The 24057-nt window shown below is 41.5% G+C and overlaps 1 protein-coding gene across 2 annotated transcripts in view; it reads right to left on the bottom strand.

Moving 5' to 3' along the window:
* The window catches only part of COL7A1 (collagen type VII alpha 1 chain), a 294429-nt gene that overhangs the window by 51890 nt on the left and 218482 nt on the right, over positions 1–24057 (bottom strand). The window contains exons 72-82 of one of the 2 annotated variants that reach the window (XM_077451699.1): positions 23072–23119; positions 21569–21604; positions 18322–18432; positions 17391–17600; positions 17143–17178; positions 16250–16294; positions 16055–16126; positions 14872–14916; positions 13922–13984; positions 12281–12325; positions 8069–8104 (exon numbers count right to left, since the gene is read on the bottom strand). In XM_077451699.1, coding sequence (XP_077307825.1) covers positions 8069–8104; positions 12281–12325; positions 13922–13984; positions 14872–14916; positions 16055–16126; positions 16250–16294; positions 17143–17178; positions 17391–17600; positions 18322–18432; positions 21569–21604; positions 23072–23119 — 747 coding nt within the window. Of the gene's footprint in view, positions 1–7852; positions 7889–8068; positions 8105–12280; positions 12326–13921; positions 13985–14871; positions 14917–16054; positions 16127–16249; positions 16295–17142; positions 17179–17390; positions 17601–18321; positions 18433–21568; positions 21605–23071; positions 23120–24057 lie in introns of both variants that reach the window. The other variant, XM_077451698.1, reaches the window with a different exon arrangement.

Genomic DNA, 24057 nt, shown 5'->3' with positions numbered 1-24057 from the left:
GACATAGATAATGTACCTTTCTGAGTAATAAAACGTATTTTTTTTCATTTTTTTATTATAAAAGTAAAAGAGGGCAACATAAAACTAGTGCAATATGTGTTTTTGATAAACTAACGCATCAACATCTGGTTGGATGGATGTAATAGCAATTCTCAACGAATTCTTAAGGCGTTCATCAGATATTTGGTTCTAATTTTGCCCTTCATGTGCTTCATCCTTGGAAATAGATGCTCACAAATATAGGTGCTACCAAAAACTAATGACATGAATGAGGCATGATTGTGAAGAGTGGGATATTGTTCTTTGAGAATCTAAAACTTATTAAAGTCCAGTAAAGAGACACTGTAAATTTTTTCTTCAAAATTCCAAGGAACTCAACATTTTTAAGTAGGTTTATGATTTCGTGTTGGGCCACATTCATAGCCGTCTCGGGCCCTATGTGGCCCATGGGCCACAAGTTGGAAACCCCTGATATACACTGTTGCAGATTTACCATTTTACATATTTCTTGATTAAAACTAAATCAAGTACGAGGATCAGATTGTACTCTGGTTACTATTCTGGACTAGTAGAGAAGCCTCTATGTCAAGTAATAATACAACACCTCCTCTATGCACTGTCCTCTGCTTCCCAGTTAATAATCCTCTGTACTGTTCCAAGTATAAGTCTTTGAAGGTAGAAATGTCTCAGACTGTATTGTCCCACAGCAGCCCATTACATATTTATTCTCCGGCTTTCCTTTTTCGGTGCAAGCTACAATTTGATAAGTTACTATAAAGCAATGCTGTCATATACAGTGTTTTGCTCTGAGACTGGGACGCTGAAAGGGTAAGTTCACTTTTACAAAATAAATGGCTGTTCATGGAAGGGATGCCTGTAGATAATAGCAAATTGTGCAGCTTTGACGAAAGTTGAAAGGCGATTGGGCATAGCTCCTGAGCCCTGGACAACATTATTTATGATTAAACGTATTGGGTGGAGCCTTGCTTGTGACGTCATTGCATTCTACAAACTAGGAATTGGCTGTCTAGCTATCCTGGGTTGATTGTTTCATATATATACTCTTGATTTCTCATCATATGTGAGTGTTCATTTTAGGTTTTAAATAAACTTTGTTCTAGAGTTTTACACTATGTAGGATTGTCTTTTTCTTGCATGGATATCAGTTGATGATGCCGAGTTGCTATCGGCTCTAATCTTATATGTGTGACCGGATTTACTCTGATGGTATATTGCCCATTCTGACTGTTCCCAGGTGAAAGGTGCCTGCTTTTTCTGATCTGGACAACACAGACATATAGAGCGTGACCGACTCCATACTTATGGTACTGAAGTCCACTCCATTTGGTAAACGCATCTGCCCCTCTTTCACGGTGATGGTTCACGGGAGAAGTGGGTGCTACATGATCTGAGATATGGTGATCCCCACAAGGAAGAGGATCTGAGATTTATCACTGCCTCTTAATTCCATATGCTTTGATCATAATCATATTTGCTTTTGCTAATTCACTTTTTATGTTTACTGCTGCACTTATGTATGTATTCATTTGTGTTATCAACTTATGTCTATTGAGGCTCTAGGGGCAATTTAAGTTCTCTGAGAGCAATTTCCTTTTTCACATTTGAAAGCTGAATAAAGTCCTTGCTATAGGTGTAGGTCATTACATACAGTGGTGTGAAAAAGTGTTTGCCCCCTTCCTCATTTCCTGTTCCTTTGCATGTTTGTCACACTTAAGTGTTTCGGAACATCAAACCAATTTAAACAATAGTCAAGGACAACACAAGTAAACACAAAATGCAATTTGTAAATGAAGGTGTTTATTATTAAAGGTGAAAAAAAATCCAAACCATCATGGCCCTGTGTGAAAAAGTGATTGCCCCCTAAACCTAATAACTGGTTGGGCCACCCTTAGCAGCAACAACTGCAACCAAGCGTTTGCGATAACGTGCAATGAGGCTTTTACAGCGTCCTGGAGGAATTTTGGCCCACTCACCTTTGCAGAATTGTCCTAATTCAATTACATTAGAGGGTTTTCGAGCATGAACGGCCTTTTTAAGGTCATACCACAACATCTCAATAGGATTCAGGTCAGGACTTTGGCTAGGCCACTCCAAAGTCTTCATTTTGTTTTTCTTCAGCCATTCGGTGGTGGACTTGCTGGTGTGTTTAGGATCATTGTCCTGCTGCAGAACCCAAGTTCGTTTCAGCTTGAGTACACGAACAGATGGTCGGACATTCTCCTTCAGGATCTCTTGGTAGACAGCAGAATTCATAGTTCCTTTTATCACGGCAAGTCTTCCAGGTCCTGAAGCAGCAAAACAGCCCCAGACCATCACACTACCACCACCATATTTTACTGTTGGTATAATGTTCTTTTTTATGAAATGCAGTGTTCCTTCTACGCCAGATATACTTGGACACACACCTTCCAAAGAGTTCCACTTTTGTCTCATTGGTCCACAGAATGTTGTCCCAAAAGTCTTGGGGATCATCAAGATGTGTTGTGGAGAAATTGAGACGAGCTTTGATGTTCTTTTTGCTCAGCAGTGGTTTTCTCCTTGGAACTCTGCCATGCAGGCCATTTTTGCCCAGTCTTTTCCTGATGGTGGAGGCATGAACGCTGACCTTAACTGAGGCAAGTGCGGCCTGCAGTTCCTTGGACGTTGTTGTGGGGTCTTTTGTGACCTCTTGGATGAGTCGTCGCTGCGCTCTTGGGGTAATTTTGGGCGGCCGGCCACTCCTGGGAAGGTTCACCACTGTTCCATGTCTTCGCCATTTGTGGATAATGGCTCTCACTGTGGTTCGCTGGATTCCCAAAGCTTTGGAAATGGCTTTATAACCCTTTCCACACTGATGGATCTCAATTACTTTCTTTCTCAATTGTTCCTGAATTTCTTTGGGTCTCGGCATGATGTGTAGCTTTTAAGGATCTTCTGGTGGACCTTACTGTGTCAAGCAGCTCCTATTTAAGTGATGCCTTGATTGTGAACAGGTGTGGCAATAATCAGGCCTGGGTGTGGCTAGAGAAACTGAACTCAGGTGTGGACAACCACAGTTATAGTATGTTTTAACAAGGGGGGGCAATCACTTTTTCACACAGGGCCATGATGGTTTGGATTTTTTTTCACCTTTAATAATAAACACCTTAATTTACAAATTGCATTTTGTGTTTACTTGTGTTGTCCTTGACTATTGTTTAAATTGGTTTGATGTTCCGAAACACTTAAGTGTGACAAACATGCAAAGGAACAGGAAATGAGGAAGGGGGCAAACACTTTTTCACACCACTGTATCTCATGAAGCCTAAATTAAAAATTCCCAGAGATTGCACCCCCCCTGTCCTTCCTTGTTGCTAGGATGTTGCTAAGAGACTCCGAGCTGTTCACTGAACTCTCAAACACTGAGCTCAGGGCTGCAATGCGTAGGGAGAGAAAGGACATGTGAAGAGGTTTGAATCCGAGAAATGAGCTCACTCCTGTGATGGTGAAGGTGAGCAGTGACAGCTAGGAGTGTCTTAGCAACATCCTAGCAACAAAGCTGGACAGGGAGATGCAATCTCTAGGAGTTTTTCAGTTAAGCTTCATGAGATATGTCAATGGTCGACACTTATAGCAAGCTCATTTTTCAACTTTGGTCAAAGTTGCACAGATCGTTTTCATCCACAGACCTTATATGCCTTCGGAATACCCGAACATTGGCTGCAACCGATTTTGCTCGGCTTCTTTGATTCCTCAATGAAAGTCTGCCAAGCCTGGTGCTGTTGGCAGGACCACGAATTTTGACTGATTCAAAGGAATCGGCCAAAATTTGAGCCGTGTCTGCTCAGCTTTTTTCAGGACAAGGGTGCAAGATGCAAAATGCTAAATTCAAAGTGCATTACTGATAGCATCTGCTCAGAATCGATCTTGGATGACCTGGCCTCCGTATTTGTCAACTTAGTTACCATGGGTTACTAGACTTTGAACTTGGTGCTTGACTCCTTGCACTAAATAAAGTATACCCAAGAGCAAAACTTTTGTTATATTTTGAATAGAATAGTGGAGGGTTAAAACTGTAGTCAGATATTTTTTTTTTTTTGTCATCTGTGTCTCATTATGGAGATTTCTCTTCATGTCCTGTCCTTTGGACTCAACAGGAAGTGAGGGGATTGCTTTCCAATGTGAAGGAAATTCACACTTGTGCGACTTGTCATGCAACTTTGGACATCAAAGTTGCATGACAAGTCATTCCCCATGTTTTTCAATGATACCCATTCATATATGCGTAACTTAAAGTTGCAGCAACTTTAAAGTAGTTCATGTACTACTTTGGTCAGACTTTCATGCAACTTGAGGGCCATAGACTACAATGTAAACCCTCAGAAGTTTCACGAAAGTCGTACCTAAATGTTATACAATGCAACTTGTGTGTAACAGTTGTCCATTATCACTGGTCAAAGCCAAAGTCATATGCAAGTGGCACCTATTCAAAGTTGCATCAAAGTTTCACCAAAGTTGCACTCCAAAGTCGGCGCAACTTTGGATTCCTACAAATGTGAATGGAGCCTTAGTTGCTTTTGGAAAAAAGAGCCCCATTGAATGATTTCACCTCTATTCCGGTTCTGGTGACAATTCAGACTTTTGGATTTACCCCTCACTTTCATTCCTGGTGACATTGATGATCAAGTCACTCAGTTAGAGAAAGCAAATCTTCCTAATGGGGACACAGACAGCACAAAAAAAAAAAAAAAAAATTAGCATAAAACCAAAGATAAAAATCAGCTTGCACACCAAAATTAGTATACCTCTTATTTCTACAGAGATGCTAATAGCAAAATGTAGCTTATGCAGTAAAAACTAGCAATGTGTCAAAGACTTGGAGGTCCCCTTTCTCAGGGTGGAGGACTTTCTCACCTTCTCACTTTGATAAATGGGACCCCTATGTCCCCAAATATTGGTAGCTTTTACTGAAAGGGTTATTTTATATACTAAGAATAAAAAAAAAAAATGGAGATCTGCTATTTTTGATGTGCTGACTATTTTTTTTATCTTTATGGTGCAATTCATTTTAGACCTAGTTAAGATGTTCTAACATATGTTCTCAGTAACAATAATTGCCATTTCCCTGTCATTTTTCTGGGCATGCTCTGGCAAGATATATACAACATGCACTGTTTAGAGGGTCAGTAAAGGGTTAGTATAAGAGTATATGTTCAGCTTTAAGTAGACCTGCAATGAGCGATATATGAAGGATACATAACAGCCAGGTGGCAAGCATTTCTCAGAAGAAGAGTTCAGCAATGTTAAGTTACTTTCATGACAGGTTTTCTTTAAAGAGGTTTTCCAGGTCCAGTAAAAAACTTGACTTTAGACTTTATGGCAGTCCTTGTATAAGTGATGTCATAGAAAAGTGGCCTCCTAACGGTGGCCCGGGGGCCAGATGCGGTCCTTTACTTGCTTTTATCGGGCCCTTGGGCACTCTTTCATCCACTGAAACCAGCAATGGGGCATAATCCCCCACCTCCCCCCACTGACCCAAGTGAAAGGGTACAATCTCTCCCAATGATACCCACAAGGGGGCACAATTACTCCCAATGACAACAATGATGGGGCACAATTCCTCCCAATGACACCAAAGATAGGACATTGCTTTTTTCCCACTGATGTCAAGAGCTTTTTTTACTCCCAATGACCACAGTCCAGCCCCCTAAAGTCTGAAGGACAGTAAACTGGCCCCTTGTTTAGAAAGTTTGGAGACCCCTGACATAGAATAAACCTGTTTACTACTGTAGAATAGGATGGAGAGAAGGCCCAAGGGTAGGTGCTGGTGGTCCTAACTGCTTGGCTATTTTTAAAGCTTGACATTTTCTGTAGATTAGCCACTAAAAGGAGCTCTCAATGTCTCCATGTTTAATACAGTTTTTACCTACGGAGTACTGATGTTGATAAGAATTGGGGATAGAAGTCTCTGGCTTACAGATACCAAGTTATTTATTTTGGACTTAAAGTGTCATTAACCCATTTCATAAAAAAAAAAAACTATCAATAAAAGGTGTATTACATGCTGTTAATACTCACTCAGTCACTCAGAGATTCGTCTTATGTAATCTGCAAAAAACCTGGTTGGTCCTGCTGCTCTCCATCTCCCCCTTCTGTCCATGTCCCCAATTCAGCTAGGGATTTTGCAGAGCAGTGTTGGCAACTCTGCACATGCTCAGTTTTTAGTGAGTTTTCTATGCTGATCTATGCTATCCCTATCACATCTGAGCAGCCCATGTGACTACAGAGTCACAAATGTGGGCGTATACACAGTGGTAAATGACAGCCCACTCCCTCCCTTCTCCTCCATGCCCACTAACCAGTTAAAAAACACAATGGGGGTTGGATATTACAAATAGATTGATGGTGGTTTCACCTCCTTCATATTCTAACACACAGACTGGGGAGGGGCATGACACAGCCTGTGACTGACAAAAATCTGACGACACAGTGTTATTTCCACAAAATTATAAAGATTTGATTTCAAATATATTTTTGTATGCCAATATAAACAGTTTATTGATATTATTTATTTATTTTTACTCCGTATTGCAAAAGCTGTTTTTTGTTATTTTAAAACATGTGGCCAGCAGCAGAGGTCTAGAAGCTCCTCCTGCTTATGTTTCCCTGCAGACAGGCTGGGAGAGAGCTGGATCATGTGACAGCTGTATATCGTGTGTGTTTAGTATCACTTTTTTCCAAGAATTATTCACAGAATCTGGAAAAATTCTTTAATTTGTTCTTTCTTTTTTGTATAAATTAGAAACGTCTACGTCGTCATACATTAAATTAATTGCACCGAATACCAAGATGTAATGAGACTCCTACTCTACTGTACAGTGCTATCCAGAACAAGACATCTAGCTCAAACAGTTTTATCTTTCAGCTATAAAATGTTTAAATTTAAAAGAACGTGACCTGGCTGAAAATTTTTCCAATGTAACAACAATGCTGAAGTGTAGGCACCTTGCATAGCATGAAAATAAAGTTTGCTAAGCTGGCCATAGACTGTTAGGTTTATTTAAAAATAAATCTAACAGATTTTTCCATCCATGCTAAGCAGCCTGGATGGACAAATCAACCTGTAAAGCCATTGTATACTCGAGCAGTGGCCGCATCTTATTGGATGCAGTGCTTATTCATCCAAAGGTTTTCCAGTAGGCTACATAGACAAGAGTCAGGCGAGTTTTGTTGAACAAAGCGGGCCGTCAGGATCAATACATTTCGGCAAGTTCCTCAGGAGGTGGCTGAAATGATCTTGGTGTATCAAACTGAAGCCCCAATGGTTCCCCATCATTGGTTCCCAGGCTTAGAATGCACATGTGGCCTGGGCATTTGTCCAATTTAGCATTAAGCTGGGGGTGGGGGTTAATCTTGACTTCGGCAAAGGTTGAGGCCCTATGCACCCTCTGGGCTTAGGATCCTGAGGAGCTCCATAGCAACTGTCAACTAAAACAAGTACTTGCAAGCATTTTGTACCTGCACTATATCTCTGGTATTTCTTTAGATATGTTTAGGACCAGGTCATGTCCAGATTAGAATGTGTACACTTGTGCTTCTACACAAATGGTTCTGGCCATACCCAAACCTACAGATTTGCAATGTGTTGCATTAAGGACCACATCTTCTGCAGCTCAGCAACAATGATGTTCTTGTACGAACTTAAACAAAAATTGAAGATCATTAGGGGACAATCACAAGAGAAAGTTATCTTCCAATGAGTAATTGCTATTTAGCATTGATCGTAGATGCTGTGGAGCATAGCTGGGTTTTGCTGGAACAACAAGTTTTCACAATGTAAAACAAACATGCCACATGCAAGCGGAACACCTACCGGTCGTCCAAGAACTCCTGGGAAGCCCGGCATGCCCTGCGGATATATTTAATTCAAGCTAAATCATTAGTAGAAGGAAAGATGAGTTAACCACAACCCGGGTCAATCATTAAAAGTGACCGTGCAATGCGACAGGCCAAAGCAAGTATGAGGGCTCCAACAACCGACTCAAGCCAAAGGGCCAAACTGCGGCCAAGAGGGTGAGTGTTTACTTACAGCTGGGCCAGGAAGCCCGCTATTGCCCCTCTCGCCCTATAATGAACAGAATGGACACAGAACAGGAAGGAATCAAACAGGTCACAGTTACTTTTTAGGGCATCTAACCCTTTACATACAACATTGTTAAGCTAACAACATTTAAGGACAAATGTATAAACTGTTATCCTTAAGGCCTCCTTGACATGGGGCGTAGTACAGCATACACTGTAGTAATCCCCATTTGAATGAGACCTAAATGCCACAGGCTGAGTAAAAAAAGCCTGCTCCCTGCCAGCATGCTATAGAGAAGGACCCTTGCTTTCTGTGGGAAAGCAATGGTCTCCCTACAGAGGTCCCACAAGCCACCTATTGAGTCAGACCTGAATTTCTGCAACCAGCAAAGTTCATGCTTTCTGCTGACTGGAGAGCTTTGGCTCCGACTCAGAAGTAGATTTGTTGGACCTATGCAGAGAGGCCACTGCTTTCACAAAAAAGAGCAAGAACCATTCTCTGTAGTGTACTGGCAGGGGGCCGGCTTTTTAAAGTAGGCTGTGGCTGCTTTTAAAAAACAAAAAAACGTAAAACATTAAACATCTTTGGTTTTGATGCACCTGGAATGTATGTAGCTAATTTATCTGAAAGTTCAATTGGGCTTTAGATTTCTACAAAGGTGTTATGCTGCGTACACATGACCGGTCTTTCCGGCAGACTATGTCCGACGGGATCAGTCCGTCGGAAAATATGATCATGTGTGGGCTAGTCCAACCGGGGAAAAAATCAGATGGACCTAAAAATAAAACATGTTTCAAATCTTTCCGACGGATTCAAGTCCGGTTTAAAAATCCGGTTTAAAAATGTGGTAGTCCGAAGGACCAAATACGACGCTAGGGCAGCTATTGGCTACTGGCTATTGAACTTCCTAGATTAGTCCCGTCTACGTCATCACGTTCAAAACGAACAGACTTTCGACCAAACTTAGTCCGTTCGTGTGCGGCCAAGTCCATTCGGAAAGTCCGTCGGACCTCCGCTGAAAGTCCGTCGGGAAGTCCGGTTGTGTGTAAGGGGCATTAGTGTGAATCTGTTTTCAGGATTCCATATATTATTGAAGAGTATTTCTGTCGTACAAAACTAGCAAACCTATGCTTGTTCATTGGATCGGATGGTATTCTCAATTTTTATTAAAATTCCGAAGGTAAATAGAATGTGCACTTTGCAGAAGCCGTTGCTCCAGAGCTTAGTAAATGAGGTTAAGCTTCACTTTGCAAAGAATATCCAATCACGTGCAAAGAAAATTGAAAAAAACAGCATTTTTGCCTGCACATGATTGGATGATGGAAGTCAGCAGAGCTTCTGCTCATTTACTAAGCTTTCGAGCAACTGCAAGTGCACAGTCTGTTTGCCTTAAGTAAATCAACCCCACAGTGTACAGATTTTAGTAGCCTGGGAATCAGGGGCGGACTGACAACTCATGGGGCCCCCGGGCAATAGGAGATTATGGGGCCCACAGGCAATCAGAGATTATGGGGCCACACAGTATACAATCACACAGTATACACAGACATGTTTCTATTGTCTGAGAAGGTACTGGAGGGGTGGGGCAGCTATAATCTCAGGATTTTTAGACCAAAAGGATGTCGGTAAGGGACATTTCAGAGACAGATGTAAAAAAAAAAAAAAAAACACAAATTTTTACATACTGTCCCTGGTTTTACTGAGTATGGCAACCCTGATGGGGCCCCCTAGTGGCATGGCGCCCTCGGGCAGTGCCCGAGTGGCCCAATGGTCAGTCCGCCCCTGCTGGGAATATAAAGTGCAGCATACAAAGTGCATCTCATTGGGGTATGTAATGTTTAGAAAAGCATAAAGACTGATGCACTGCATGTAACATACTAAACAGCCCAAAATGATCTGCAGGATGTGATGTACAGCACAATGTACAAATAGTAGTGTTCCAGGTATAGAGTGTAGTGGTCTAGAGTAGTGTTTCTCAACTCCAGTCCTCAAGGTGCCCCAACAGGTCATGTTTTCAGGATTTTCCTCAGATGAAATAGCTGTGTTAATTACTAAGGCAGCGAAACTGATCAAATCACCTGTGCAAAATAACGGAAAGCCTGAAAACATGACCTGTTGGGGCGCATTGAGGACTGGAGTCGAGAAACACTGGCCTGGAGTATGCAGTGTACAGAACAATGTAAAGAGAGCAGCAAACCCCATTATGTAATGTACAGCATGGTGCATAAGGTACAAAGTGTACTGCAATGCAAAACTATAGCCCAGGTATACATCCTCCTGCATGGGAGACAACTACAAAAAAAAAAAAAAGATTGGTTAATGTGCCTTTAATATCTAAACAATTGTTGTAACCAACATAGTTGTTAAATCAATGCTTAATACAATCTGACTCAAAATGTAGCCCCCCCAATGTACAACACAATTGTCTAGTTTTACAATATACAGTATTCAATTAAGCAATTATTATGCACTGACAAGCAGAGTGGGAGGGAGAGTCAAATTATTTAATAAAAATAGGGGAAAATTAAGAATGCCTTTTCATCTAATGATTGTCTGTAACCAATCCTACTCACTTTTTTAAATTGCTGTATTTGCCGCTTGTTCAATTAAACTTTGAAAATGAAAGAGCTGACCGATTGCCCTGCACTGCTCCAGTTTTGATCAATTCCCTTCAGTAAGATATATATTTTAAAACTGGTCAATTTTTGACCAAAATCTGATTAGAATTGAGAATGGTATCCTACAGGTGTGTGCTTGAGATCCAACTTGAAATATCAAATTTTTCCTGGGTGGTGGACTATATCTTTATCAATCATTTAACAATCTAGCCATTTTTGGACTGCCTAATCTTCTTGCACTAGTTATTAAATCTAGTTATTAAATACTGGGTGGAATCAGGTTCCTATAAGAGCAAGTATGTCCTTCCAAACCCTCGATAGATCTTCAACACGGAGGACATTTATATAATCCCTGACTGAATAAGTTATGTAATCAAAGTAGTAAATTATGTTACGTTAATACATTCTTATTGGCCAATTCTTTGACCAAAAAGTGTTTAACACAGTAGCCCATATCTGGTTGAGTTCATTCAACATTTCTAATGGGTGTTTTGCAGATGCCTGAAGGTGCAGATGAAGTAGGGCAGTACAGTGGCTAATGTCGCGTACACACAATCAAACAATCGGGTGGAAAAGTCCGGCAAACTCAAGTCCGCCGGCCAATCCCCCCGTGTGTAGCCTCCGGCGGACTTTTTTTACCCGAAAGTACGGCGGACTTAGAAAGTATTTTTGTACTCCAATCTTCCCGCCGGACTTGCAGTTCAGCGGAAAATCCGGCCGTTGGGGTTCCCCTTTAAGTCCATACCAGGTGGAGGGGCCAGCGACGTCTCCTTCGCGGGCCCCGCCTACCTGGAGACGCGCTCAAAATGAGCGGACTTTCCTCCGCGTGTGTGGGCGAGTCCGTTCATTTCAAAAGTACGGCGGATAGTCCGGCGTACTTAGTACGCCGTATTAGTCCGCTGAAAAAGTGCTGTGTGTGGGCAAGTAGCTCGTTCGGAAAGTCCGGCGGGAAGTCCGCCGGACTAAGTCCGCCAGATAGTCGGCTACGTGTGTACGCGGCATTAGTGGTCTAGCATTTTTGCCCCTGGTTTGAATCCCAGCAATAGCCCTATCTACATAGAGTTTTCTGAAGCTTGCATGGGTTTCCACCTACACTCCAATGACATCGCTGGTAGGCAAATTGGCCCTACGATGTTTGTGTACATATGTGAGTAAGGGACTTGATATTGTAAGCTCCTTGGGAGCAGAAATTATATCCATATACAGTATGTAAAGTGCTGTGTACATTTTTGCCATTTTATAAGTACCTCAAATATAAAAAAAAATTCAGGAAATTAGTAGGGGAAGAAGCCCTTTTTTTCCCTTTTCTGTGAGGGTTTGTGAACCATGCAAGTAATGGCCATGGTGGAAGCCGTTTTTCTACATTGTGGCTGAAATTTTAGATGATTTTGGTCAATGTTTTACTAAAAGGGGCTTTGAGAAGACAGCCTTTTTTGAAGCGGTTATTGAAATAGTGGAAGCAACGCAGTAGAATTGACTGAAATGGATTGATGGAAGAGGAAAATATTTTCTTGTATTGGTGTGTTGGTGGATGTGGGTGCTGGATCTACACTGATACACTGATCTTGAATTTATAAAAGATAATTGTAACATCACATACCGGTTTTCCTTCAGGCCCTGCCAGCCCTCTCTCTCCAGGAGCGCCCTACAGAAAGAATGCCATACATTTAGTATTCTACATTCAACAAATATCAGTGAGCACATGTAATGATTTTTAAATAATGATATTTTAAATGTCCTTTGGAAAATGTACACGTTTATCAATCTCTAGGTCTTAAGGGTCATTGCTTCTACTTCAAACTGGTCTACTAGTGAAGATTATGGCCCATCCCAAGTGCGCTCCTCTAAGTAAACCACTAAAGAACTTCTCTTTCCTGGAAAATGTACATGTTTATCAACCTCTAGGTCTTAAGGATCATTGCTTCTACTTCAACCTGGGCTACTAGTGAAGATTATGGTCCACCCCAAGTGCGCTCCTCTAAGTAAACCACCAAAGAACTTCTCTTTCCTGGAAAATGTACATGTTTATCAACCTCCAGGTCTTAAGGGTCATTGCTTCTACTTCTACCTGGTGTACTAGTGAAGATTATGGTCCACCCAAAGTGCGCTCCCTTCAGTAAGCCATCAAAGAACTTCTCCTTCCTGTCTATTTGTTTCCAAAGCAGGCAATCCCTACGAAAGCTTGATTCCATCATGAATGCTGCTGCCAGACTCATACACCTTACAAACCGCACAGTGTCTGCTACCCCTCTCTGCCAATCCCTCCATTGGCTGCCACTTGCCCAACGAATTAAATTCAAAATACTAACACTTACTTACAAAGCCATCCACAACTCTGCCCCCAGCTACATCTCTAGCCTAGTCTCCAAATACCAACCTAATCGCCCACTTCGTTCCTCCCAAGACCTCCTGCTCTCTAGCTCCCTCATCACCTCCTCCCATATCCACCTACAGGACTTCTCCCGAGCCTCGCCCATCCTCTGGAACTCACTACCCCAATCTGTCAGACTGTCTCCAAATTTATCCACTTTTAGGCGATCCCTGAAAACTTTCCTCTTCAGAGAAGCCTATCCTGCCTCCATCTAACAACTTCACTATTCTCTCCATTAGCTCATCCTCCACAGCTATTACACTTTTGTATAACTTGACCCTCCCTCCTAGATTGTAAGCTCTAACGAGCAGGGCCCTCTGATTCCCCTTGTCTTGAATTGTATTGCATTGTACTGTCTACCCCAATGTTGTAAAGCGCTGCGTAAACTGTCGGCGCTATATAAATCCTGTATAATAATAATAATAATAATTGCAACTTTCAGCTAGCCTAGGTATATACATTGAGGAGCTTTTTTATTCTAGAGAGGGATCAAGCAGTCAGTCTGTTAATACCTGTATTTAAAGTGAACCTGTATTTTGCACATGCAGATCACAGCAACAGTTTCTCTTCAATGCAGACCCAATAGCAGCATCAGAGGAGCAAAGCGAAGGTCAGTAAGTAAGCACTCACTGACCTTTCTTTTGCTCCCCTGATGCTGCTATTGGGAACCCAGAAAGAAAAGGAGCCCAGTGTTGTATCTGTGAGCACTCAAAAGACTGAAGACTCTGTACTCGCTCCTATGTTTTAACACTGGGCCGCTCACCAAGCACCAGCGCTCTACATGAGACAAAGGTAGGTGAGCCCCATGCTCAAAATGGCAGAAGGTTTTCAAACTGTAGCTATCATTAAACCATATTATGAAACTCTTACCGACAATCCATCTCTGCCCTTTTCTCCAGTTTCACCTTTGTCTCCTTTGGGCCCAGCAGCTCCCTGGAAAAAAATAAAACAAAAGCAAAGTTGGTTATGTTTTACAAAACTGGTTCAAAAAGTGGGAAGAGAACCTTGCAAAAGAGAAGATAAGGAGACATACAGTAAAATAGATAGATTTAGTGTAGGTGTCCTTGAATCCCTCACCATCGACATACTACAAAGTAGATTGATCCTACAGAATGAGACTCGCTTTTCTGAGGCTACAATTATTTATGTAGGGAATCCCAACTCTGACTTCTCTTGCATGCTGATCTGTGTCTGAACTCTGCGGCTACAAATATTACCCAACTAATGGTATGACGCTTTTTAAGCTGTAGATACAGGAGACTACCTTTGTTCCTTACTTAAGCAGCCAGGTACTGTAACTGTCATCCTGATCTGAAATTTCAACTGAAATGCAGTTATTGATATGAACTTGATTAAAAATGGATTGTGGTTTACAACTTTGTGTTTTTGTCAGTGAATATACAAGGGTGAGTCATTATGACTTGACCAAATGCCCAGGCGGTTTGCTCGCATGATGGACACAGAGGGGATGAGAAGCAGCATTTTCTTGAGGATTGATAAGTATTTCAGTCTTTGTATTACCCCTTCTTTATCCATACCAGGGAAAGGTTGCAAAGATGGATCAAAGAGGTGGTGCTCCCCTGCTGCCAAAAATTCTACAGATTGTAAGTCGCCAGCAGGAGCTGGCAAGAGAGCACTATGGGACATATTACTACTAAATAGCCTGCAAACTGTTAATCGTAACAAAAGTTAAGAGGGAAAATACTTTATTCAGTGAGGGGTTAATATTACTTTAAGGATAAGAGAGCAGTAAAGAGTGTGAGTCAACTGACAGGCAGGTGGGAGAAGACCTCTCTGTAGACTTACTACTACAACCAGACCTTATCGCCTTTGGGTCCTCTCCCTCCGTCTTCTCCTGGGTCTCCCTGTCATGAGGAAAACACAGAACATGTTACTTATGGCTTTCTGAATATGATTATTAGAATAATATTCTCCATTCTTACAAAGTCTAATATATTGTCTATTCCAGCATTTTTCAATCTTTTTACCCCAGAGGAACCCTTGAAACTATTTCAGGTCTCAAGGAACCCTTACAAAAACCAACTTATTTGGTGGTTAGTGGGAAAATGCCCCTTACATTGGTGGCTAGTGGGAAGAATGCCCCTTACATTGGTGGCTAGTGGGAAGAATGGTCCTTACATTGGTGGCTAGTGGGAAGAATGGTCCTTACATTGGTGGATAGTGGGAAGAATGCCCCTTACAATGGTGGCTAGTGGGAAGAATGCCCCTTACAATGGTGGCTAGTGGGAAGAATGCTCCTTACAATGGTGGCTAGTGGGAAGAATGCCCCTTGTAATGATGGCTAGTGGGAAGAATGGCTCTTACATTGGTGGATAGTGGGAAGAATGCCCCTTACAATGGTGGCTAGTGGGAAGAATGCCCCTTACAATGGTGGCTAGTGGGAAGAATGCTCCTTACAATGGTGGCTAGTGGGAAGAATGCCCCTTACATTGGTGGCTAGTGGGAAGAATGCCCCTTGTAATAGTGGCTAGTGGGAAGAATGCCCCTTACATTGGTGGCTACTGGCTAGTGGGAAGAATGCCCCTTGTAATAGTGGCTAGTGGGAAGAATGCCCCTTACATTGGTGGCTACTGGCTAGTGGGAAGAATGCCCCTTGTAATAGTGGCTAGTGGGAAGAATGCCCCTTACATTGGTGGCTACTGGCTAGTGGGAAGCATGCCCCTTGTAATAGTGGCTAGTGGGAAGAATGCCCCTTACATTGGTGGCTAGTGGGAAGAATGCCCGTTACAATGGTGGCTAGTGGGAAAAATGCAACCCCTATAGATGACTAAAAAGATCATTGGTGTCATGCAGCTGACTCTGCCAAATGGCACTGACCTCTCAACTATGTAGGCACCATCAGATGGGAGGTCAGTCAGTCACAGCTCAAAGAAAACCCTAGCAACTTCTGAGGGAACCCTAGAAGTGCACTGAACTCTGGTTGAGAATGGTTGGTCTAATGTGAAAAATAACATTTTATTTTTTTATGACAAGTGTACTGACCCTGATTCCTTTTGGTCCTGGAAATCCTCTTTCCCCAGGAAGTCCAGCAGCAATAATCTCTAAAATTTCTCCCTAATGGAAGCACAAAGTAAGACACTTATTGTAATAAACAATTAAACAAAAAGATAACACTGATTACACGACTCCAGTGTTCTCTTGTCATGAAAAGTTTTTTTTTTTAAATAAGTTTGTTACCTTGGGCCCTGAAGGTCCAATTGGTCCTCTCTGACCATCTTTCCCCTATAAAAAAGAAATACAAATTTTGCAAATCATGGCACATAAATGAGATTATTATTAGACTTAGAATGGATATTTACAGTAAATCTGAACTCCAGGATAAACTTTATTGCATACTTACATTGTAATGTACAGTAAGTATGCATAATTCACAACTAAGGGGCAGCTGGGGAAGCTGGAACTCACTGTAGCAGTCAGTGATACGACATTGTTTCCCACAGTCTTCTGGGTCCTGTGCCGAGTGGCTGCACCACTGTACACTGACCACAGGGGGTTGGCGGCTCGGCACTGCTGCCACTCGCAGAAAGCTTTGGTTTTTTCTCAGTGTATACAAGTTGGCGATTGTGACGTTACAGGCCCTCCTCTTCACCCCGTTCAATCAGAGAATGCCCTGTATTTATTCAATAATATACAAGGCATTTTGTATGTCGGCAGTGCAAAGTGAGTGACCCTCTGTGGTCAGTGTGCAGTGGGACCACCACTTGGCACGGGACTTGGAAGGTGGCTACAATCACTGTAGTACCACCAATTGCTACATTGATTATCAGCTTCCACAGCGGTATACAATATGCATACTTGCATTTGTTCCAAGTTGGACCAATGTAAGTACTTTATGCAATTCAGATCATACTGACTTAAACACAATATTTAAAGAAGAAACGCAAAGAAAATGACTCTGAAGAGAGACATATCACACAGACCACTAATGTTCAAAATAACCTGTGTTCAACAAGATATGGTCAATGCTTGACCAATTAGAAGAAATTGGCAAATCATTGCACGGGAGTATAAGGATTGGAATATTCATGTTTCGATTAAACAGGTAATATGATAATTAGTGTGTAACTTACATTTTCTCCACGTTCCCCTCTTTCTCCTCTTTCTCCCTACAATGTAAACATAGATATAAAAAGAATGGTTGAAGTGATGTTTTTCATGGCATTTAACAATACAGTTGTTAGAATATCTAAAGGAAATTTTATATATATATATATATATATATATATATATATATATATATTAATAACTAACAAATATTGCAACAGTAGCACGTGTGACTCTCATGGGGCTTTGCCCTCCTAAAAATATGGTTGCTCACCTTGTCTCCTGATTTCCCTTGCTCTCCTGGTTCTCCTGCCCTGCCAGGTACTCCAGGGATTCCTGGTTTTCCAGGGTCTCCAGGTGGCCCCGGTGGACCTTCAGGGCCTCTTTCGCCAATAGCTCGTCCAATTGGCCCCTGTGGTCCTGGTTGGCCGTCAATACCCTTGTCTCCCTTCAGGCCTCTCTCTCCAGGAAATCCAATTGTGCCCTACGTCAATAGAAATGTTTCTTTTCAATATTTTTATTTTGTTTTCAAAGTATAAAAAGCTCCAAGTTTGCCCACTTAGGGGGACAGAGAAAGTACACAGAATGGTAAACATACAAATTAACCAGGAATGACATCAGCACGGTTAAATATAGTCAACTGCTTGGGAGTCTGAGCCAGTTAATAAGGATTCATAATTCAATAAATGCCAGGACATCAGGCTTCCTGATAATATTTACATCCAAAAGGGTATAGGAAACCAAAGAGAAGACAGATGACAGTAGGAGTAGGTAGAAAAATAGGGATGGGGGATGAATTACCATGGACTCCCGGCCAAGGTATTATAAACGGCCAAAGCTAGCCAGATGTAATGAAGGAAAGGAATAATTGATCTAAGATTCCGAGATTTTGGGAAAAGTAGAATGGGAGTCCTTCAAGATGCTAGATCCTCCTTGAAAGGAAACTGTTGGTTTCTTACAGGCCTGAGCAATGGTCCACTTAGTAGACAGAAAAAGGTAGGATGGCAGCTTTTGTTGGCAAGTAAAAAGGACCAATGCAATGCAATTTAAAAAAAAAAATTATTTTATTTTACTTGCACGTAATTGGGAATTTTTTGCAAAGTGAATTTTCACCGCATTCACTAAGCTAATATGCTCTGCTCCCTTAGTAAATGAATCCCACTGTCTTTATCATTGCACATGTAGAAGGATATATAAATACATACATCTTTACCAGGGGCTCCTTTCTCTCCAGGCACCCCCGGCTCCCCTTTTATCTTTCGCTGCCCAGAGATTCCATCATCAAACAACTCAGTGACATCTTTCAGGGCTGAAACCTGCAAAAAATTAACATGCATGTGTGAGGAAGAAAATACACAGGCTAGGTAAGGAATGCCAATATTTTAATGTTAAGCTTGTGGGGGCTGGATAGCCACAAGATGCAAAGATGCTCTAAGTGCTTTAGCCTCACACAGTCATCGCAAAAAATCTCTGTATTGTGTCTAATATACATGTTTCCTATGATCATCAGCTCCATCTAGTGGCCATAATTTGGTATTTTACTGAAATACTGCAATCAGCTATTAGGGCCACTAGATGGAGCCGACAATCATAGGAAATACACATACAGTGCCTTGAAAAGTATTCACACCCCTTGAAATTTTCTACATTTTGTTACAACGCAAAACGTAAATGTATTTTATTGGGATTTTATGTGATAGACCAACACAAAGTGGCACATAATTGTGAAGTGGCAGGAAAATGATAAATGGTTTTCAATTTTTTTTTACAAATAAATATGTGAAAAGTGTGGCGTGCATTTGTATTCAGCCCCCTTTACTCTGATAGCCCTAACTAATTGTGTAATTTAATCTCAGTATAAATACAGCTGTTCTGTGAATCCCTTAGAGATGTGTTAGAGAATCTTAGTGAACAAACAGCATCACAAAAGCCAAGGAACACACCAAACAGGTAAGGGTTAAAGTTGTGGAGAAGTATAAAGCAGGGTTAGGTTATAAAAAAATATCCCAAGCTTTGAACATCTTACAGAGCGCTGCTCAATCCATAATCCGAAAAGGGAAAGAGTATGGCACAACTGTAAACCTACCAAGACATGGCCGTCCACCTAAACTGACCGGCCGGGCAAGGAGAGCATTCATCAGAGAAGCAGCCAAGAGGCCCATGGTAACTGGAGGAGCTGTAGAGATCCACAGCTCAGGGGGGAGAATCTGTCCACAGGACAACTATTAGTCGTCTCTCCACAAATCTGGCCTTTATGGAAGAGTGGCAAGAAGAAAGACATTGTTGAAAGAAAGCCATAAGAAGTCCTGTTTTCAGTTTGCGAGAAGCAATGTGGGGGGCACAGCAAATATGTGGAAGAAGGTGATCTGTTCAGAAGAGACCAAAATGTAACTTTTTGGCTTAAAAAAGTTGGCAGAAAACTAACACTGCATATCACCCTGAACACACCACCCCCATAGTGAAACATCATGTTGTGGGGATGCTTTTCTTCAGCAGGGACAGGGAAGCTGGTCAAAGTTGATGGGAAGATGGATGGAGACAAATACAGGGCAGTCTTAGGCCGCGTACACACGGGCGGACTGTCTGACGGACTTGGTCCGCTGAAACGTGTTTCAGCGGACAGTCCGCTCGTGTGTGGGCTTCAGCGGACTTTTTCAGCGGACAGTCTGGCGGACAAAGTCTTTCGGAATTTCCGTAATATTGTCCGTCCAACTTTGGTTTCAGCAGACGTCGTATTTCTAGTCCCGTCGTACGTGCTGTACACGTCATCGCGCAAGCTTTCAGCGGACTGTCTGTTCATCGTGTGTGGTCAAGTCCGTTCATTCAAAAGTAGGACGGACTGTCTGTCAGATTGTCTGACGGACTTAGTTGGCCAGACAGTCCGCCCGTGTGTACGCGGCCTTAGAAGAAAATCTGTTAGAGTCTGCAAAAGACTTGAGACCGGGGCGGAGGTTCACCTTCCAGCAGGACAACGACCCTAAACATACAGCCAGAGCTACAATGGGATGGTTTAGCTCAAAGCATATTCATGTGTTAGAATGGCCCAGTCAAAGTCCAGACCTAAATCCAATTGAGAATCTGTGTTTTGCTGTTCACAGACGCACTCAGTCCAATCTCACAGAGCTTGAGCTATTTTGCAAGAAGAATGGGCAAATATTTCACTCTCTAAATGTGCAACGCTGGTAGAGACATCCCCAAAAAGACGTGCAGCTGTAATTGCAGCGAAAGGTGGTTCTACAAAATATTGACTCAGTATTGTAAAAAATGTTAAAAACCATTTATCATTTTCCTTCCACTTCACAATGATGTGCCACTTTGTGTTGGTCTATCACATGAAATCCCAATAAAATAAATTTACATTTTTGGTTGTAACATGACAAAATGTGAACAATTTCAAGGGGTATGAATACTTTTTCAAGGCGTTGTAAATAGACATTATTCATTATTTGTGATAACTGTGCAACTGCTGAAGTATTCACAGCTAATTTTAAATAGACTCCTGAAAGGGGCAGTCTGTCTGTAGGCCGGTTTAAAGTGAATATCTGGTAAAAAAAAAAAAAAATAATAATAATAATTAGTACATCTCTGCAATACATGCCAACACGTGCTCCTGATAGACTACAGAAATCCCCCCTCTTATGGCATGGAGAAGGGTGGAAGATGATTTGTAGGTCAGGAGAAAAGAACTGGGAGCCCTGTTTGGGATTTCACTACAGCAAGTAGAGTTACATTAAAAACAGGTACCTGGAACTTGGAATAAGGTCAGGCAGTTGCAACAGGTGACTGCCTTGGCCATAGCCAGGGCACTTTTCCAGGCTCGCAAGCGATCTTAAGACACTGGACATCCACTGACCTCCTTAAAGTGAAGGAGTTGATAGCTCAAATGGGAGATACCCACAGACTGGAAAAATATATATTTCAGCATAGGGGGTGCTTTGGTATATTTGGTAAACTTTGGGCCCCATGGTTGGATACACCGGGCCTGGCCCCAGTGGACCTTTATCATGGATCGCCTTTTGCTGGGGTTGGGGGTGAATGCTTGTTTATCATGTTGTTGTTTAGGAGTGGAGGGACACACTTGACAGTATTATCAAGCATGGGTTTCTTTGTATTTTGGTGAATGAACGCTTTGTCTTACCGATGTTCTTATATTTCTTGAATGTTGCAAGTTTATTATGAACTGTTGTGGTGAATATGCTCTGGAACTTGTACTGTTTGTACACACTGTTTTAATAAAGTTCTTTGAGATAAAAAAAAAAAAAAAAGAAATCCGATATCTGGCCTTCTAAAATGTGCTGTCAATTTAGAAATATTAACAGATTTTGTAAAGCCCTATCAATGAGGCACGTTGAAGGTTTTTCAAATCTTGGGTCTGATTTATTTTTTGGGTAGCTGATTCCTTCTAACATCCTCCAAATATGAAAAACTCGGCACAGAAAAGCTTTTTTTTACCTTAATTCCTAAAAGACCAAGAGCTTTCTCCACGTTCTGAAATAGATTTTGAAAAAAAAAAAAAAAACAGGTTATCAGAAGAGTCGTTGCATGATAATTATTACATGCAGTTCAGTGAACTGAGTTTACAGTGAGATGGTTATTATGGTATAAAAATACAAATCCCCAATCTAGAAGTGTACATATAGCAAAAACTTTTCATTTTGTTTTAACTGGAGTAGGGAAAGGTTATAATCCTCATTGGTTTGTTATTTTGTCTGTGTGCTATTGGGGAAATTAAATATCAGTTCAGTTCACTTCCTGTCCCAATGAAGCAACAGGAAGTTAGAGGATATCTCACAAAATGAGCGCAATTCGCCTCCTGGTTGGCCTCAGAACAGGTGTCCCCATTGGAAGATATCCCCTTACTTCTGGGGACAACTCTAAAATGTGGGATTTCTCCTTCTTTAATTTCTAGATGACAATGGCCACCATAAATAGAAGAGTTGATTTCCCCAATGAGGGCTCAGACAGCAATAAAACACCTTTTCCTACTCTATCCAAAACAAAAAAATGTTTTGCTTAGAGGTACACTTTAACTATTTTGCCTATTTGCCCCTAACCTGGTTTCACAACATAATCCCAGAAATATGGCATATATATGACCATCCCTAAAAAAAAAAAAAAAAAAAAAAAAAAAAAGCTCATTCTACCTACTTAACCCCCCTAGCGGTAATCCCGAGTCTGGCTCGGGGTAGGTATATACTGATAGGAGCGGTAACCCCGAGCCAGACTCGGGATGGCTTTGCTCGATGCAGGGGAGGACACAGTGATCGTTACTCACCTTGTCCCCTGGATCCAGCGATGTCCGCCGCGCTGTGTGATCGAGCTGTCCTCCGCTCGATTCACAGTGCCGAATGCCGCCGAGCTCCATTCCCTGCGACGTTACGGCGCACGGGAGCGGAGAACGGCGGCAAATTCAAAAAAGTTAAAACACACTAAACACACACAGCACTGTAATCTTACAGATTACAGTGCTATATTAAAAAATACACAACCCCTTTGTCCCTAGTGGTTTGTGCAATGCCCTGCATGCACTTTTATATTATAAATACTGTTTTTTACTGCCTGGAATTTGGAGATTGTCCATAGCAACCAAAAAGTGTCAATTTTTCAGTGTTTTAAGATTTTATTACATTATTGAATAAATTTTATTATTCTTTATTATATTATAAACTTTATCATACCCGGGATGTCTGCTAGACTCTGGTTTGAACAGATTTAAGAGCGTTATTCCTAAGAATTACAGGACTACAAAATAAAAGCCAGATTTCCGCGCAAAATAATTGTACCGCTTTCAGCACCTAATTCCAGACTGAATCATACCGCCAGGGAGGTTAATATCTATGGTATGGATGGACCTTAGACACCTAATACACCTTCCTCAGTCTGTCCAAGGTGAGCAGGTCTAAATCACAAATATGAAAGCTTCAAGAAGGAACAAAGAATAGCTTCAATACTTACTGCAGCACTTCCAGTCTCACCCTTCTGTCCGATTTCACCAGGTCTTCCCTGTTCAAAAAAGTAATACAGGTTTGTAAGTGAAATCAGAAATGTCTGCCATTAAATATAACCAGTCCACTTATAACTCATATTTGGATGTCATCTGATAAGTTAAGACTCTTTTCACAAACTACTTTTGCAATGCTCTAGAGATGTCTGCTATACTCTTCAAGACCTACCACAGCTATTAAAACTTCTGGATTCCATCTGCTGCAAACTTCTTAATGTAATCACACACATACAGCAGTAAGAGTCCAAGCCATGATTAGTATACTTTAGCTTTCCCTCCTTAATAAGTTCAAGAATAGCATATTAAAGAGACTCTTGGACTTATTCATACAACAAGCTTACTAGATCTGGTAAGGCAGATTTCATACAAGAAGACTTCTCTTGATGGGTACCTGGAAATTACTCAAACCAAAGAAATATAGAAAGCAAGTGCTAACCAAGGCTATGGCCACCTTAAGATTGTTAACTTCATTGTGGAGGTGACCTAAACCATAGAAATCTAGAAAGAGGGTACAATTCATGGATATGGCCAGCTTACGACTGTGGACCTCATCATGGAGGTGACCAAAACTATAGAACAATAGAAAGTAAGTGCTAACCAAGGGTATGGCCACCTTAAGATTGTTAACTTCATCATGGAGGTGACCTAAACCATAGAAATCTGGAAAGAAAGTATAATTCAATTATATGACCACCTTAAGCCCCTGTACACACAGTCGGAGATTTCGACAACCAAATCCGTCAGATTTTGTCCGTCGGATTTTGTCCGTCGGATCTTGTCCGAAACTGTTGCATACACACGGTCGGACAAAGTTGTCGAAAAATCCGATCATTCAGAACGCGATGACGTAATTTTGTTACGATGAGACTACGTTCAGGCTAGTAGCCAATAGCTTTGATGTAGGAATTTGATCTGAGCATGCGTGGCACTTGGTCCG

The sequence above is a fragment of the Lithobates pipiens genome, unplaced genomic scaffold, assembly GCF_037356315.1.
Source record: "Lithobates pipiens isolate NorthernLeopardFrog02 unplaced genomic scaffold, aLitPip1_a1.2 Scaffold_23, whole genome shotgun sequence".
In the NCBI taxonomy this organism is placed as follows: Eukaryota; Metazoa; Chordata; class Amphibia; order Anura; family Ranidae; genus Lithobates; species Lithobates pipiens.
This window is presented reverse-complemented; position numbering and strand designations above follow the sequence as displayed.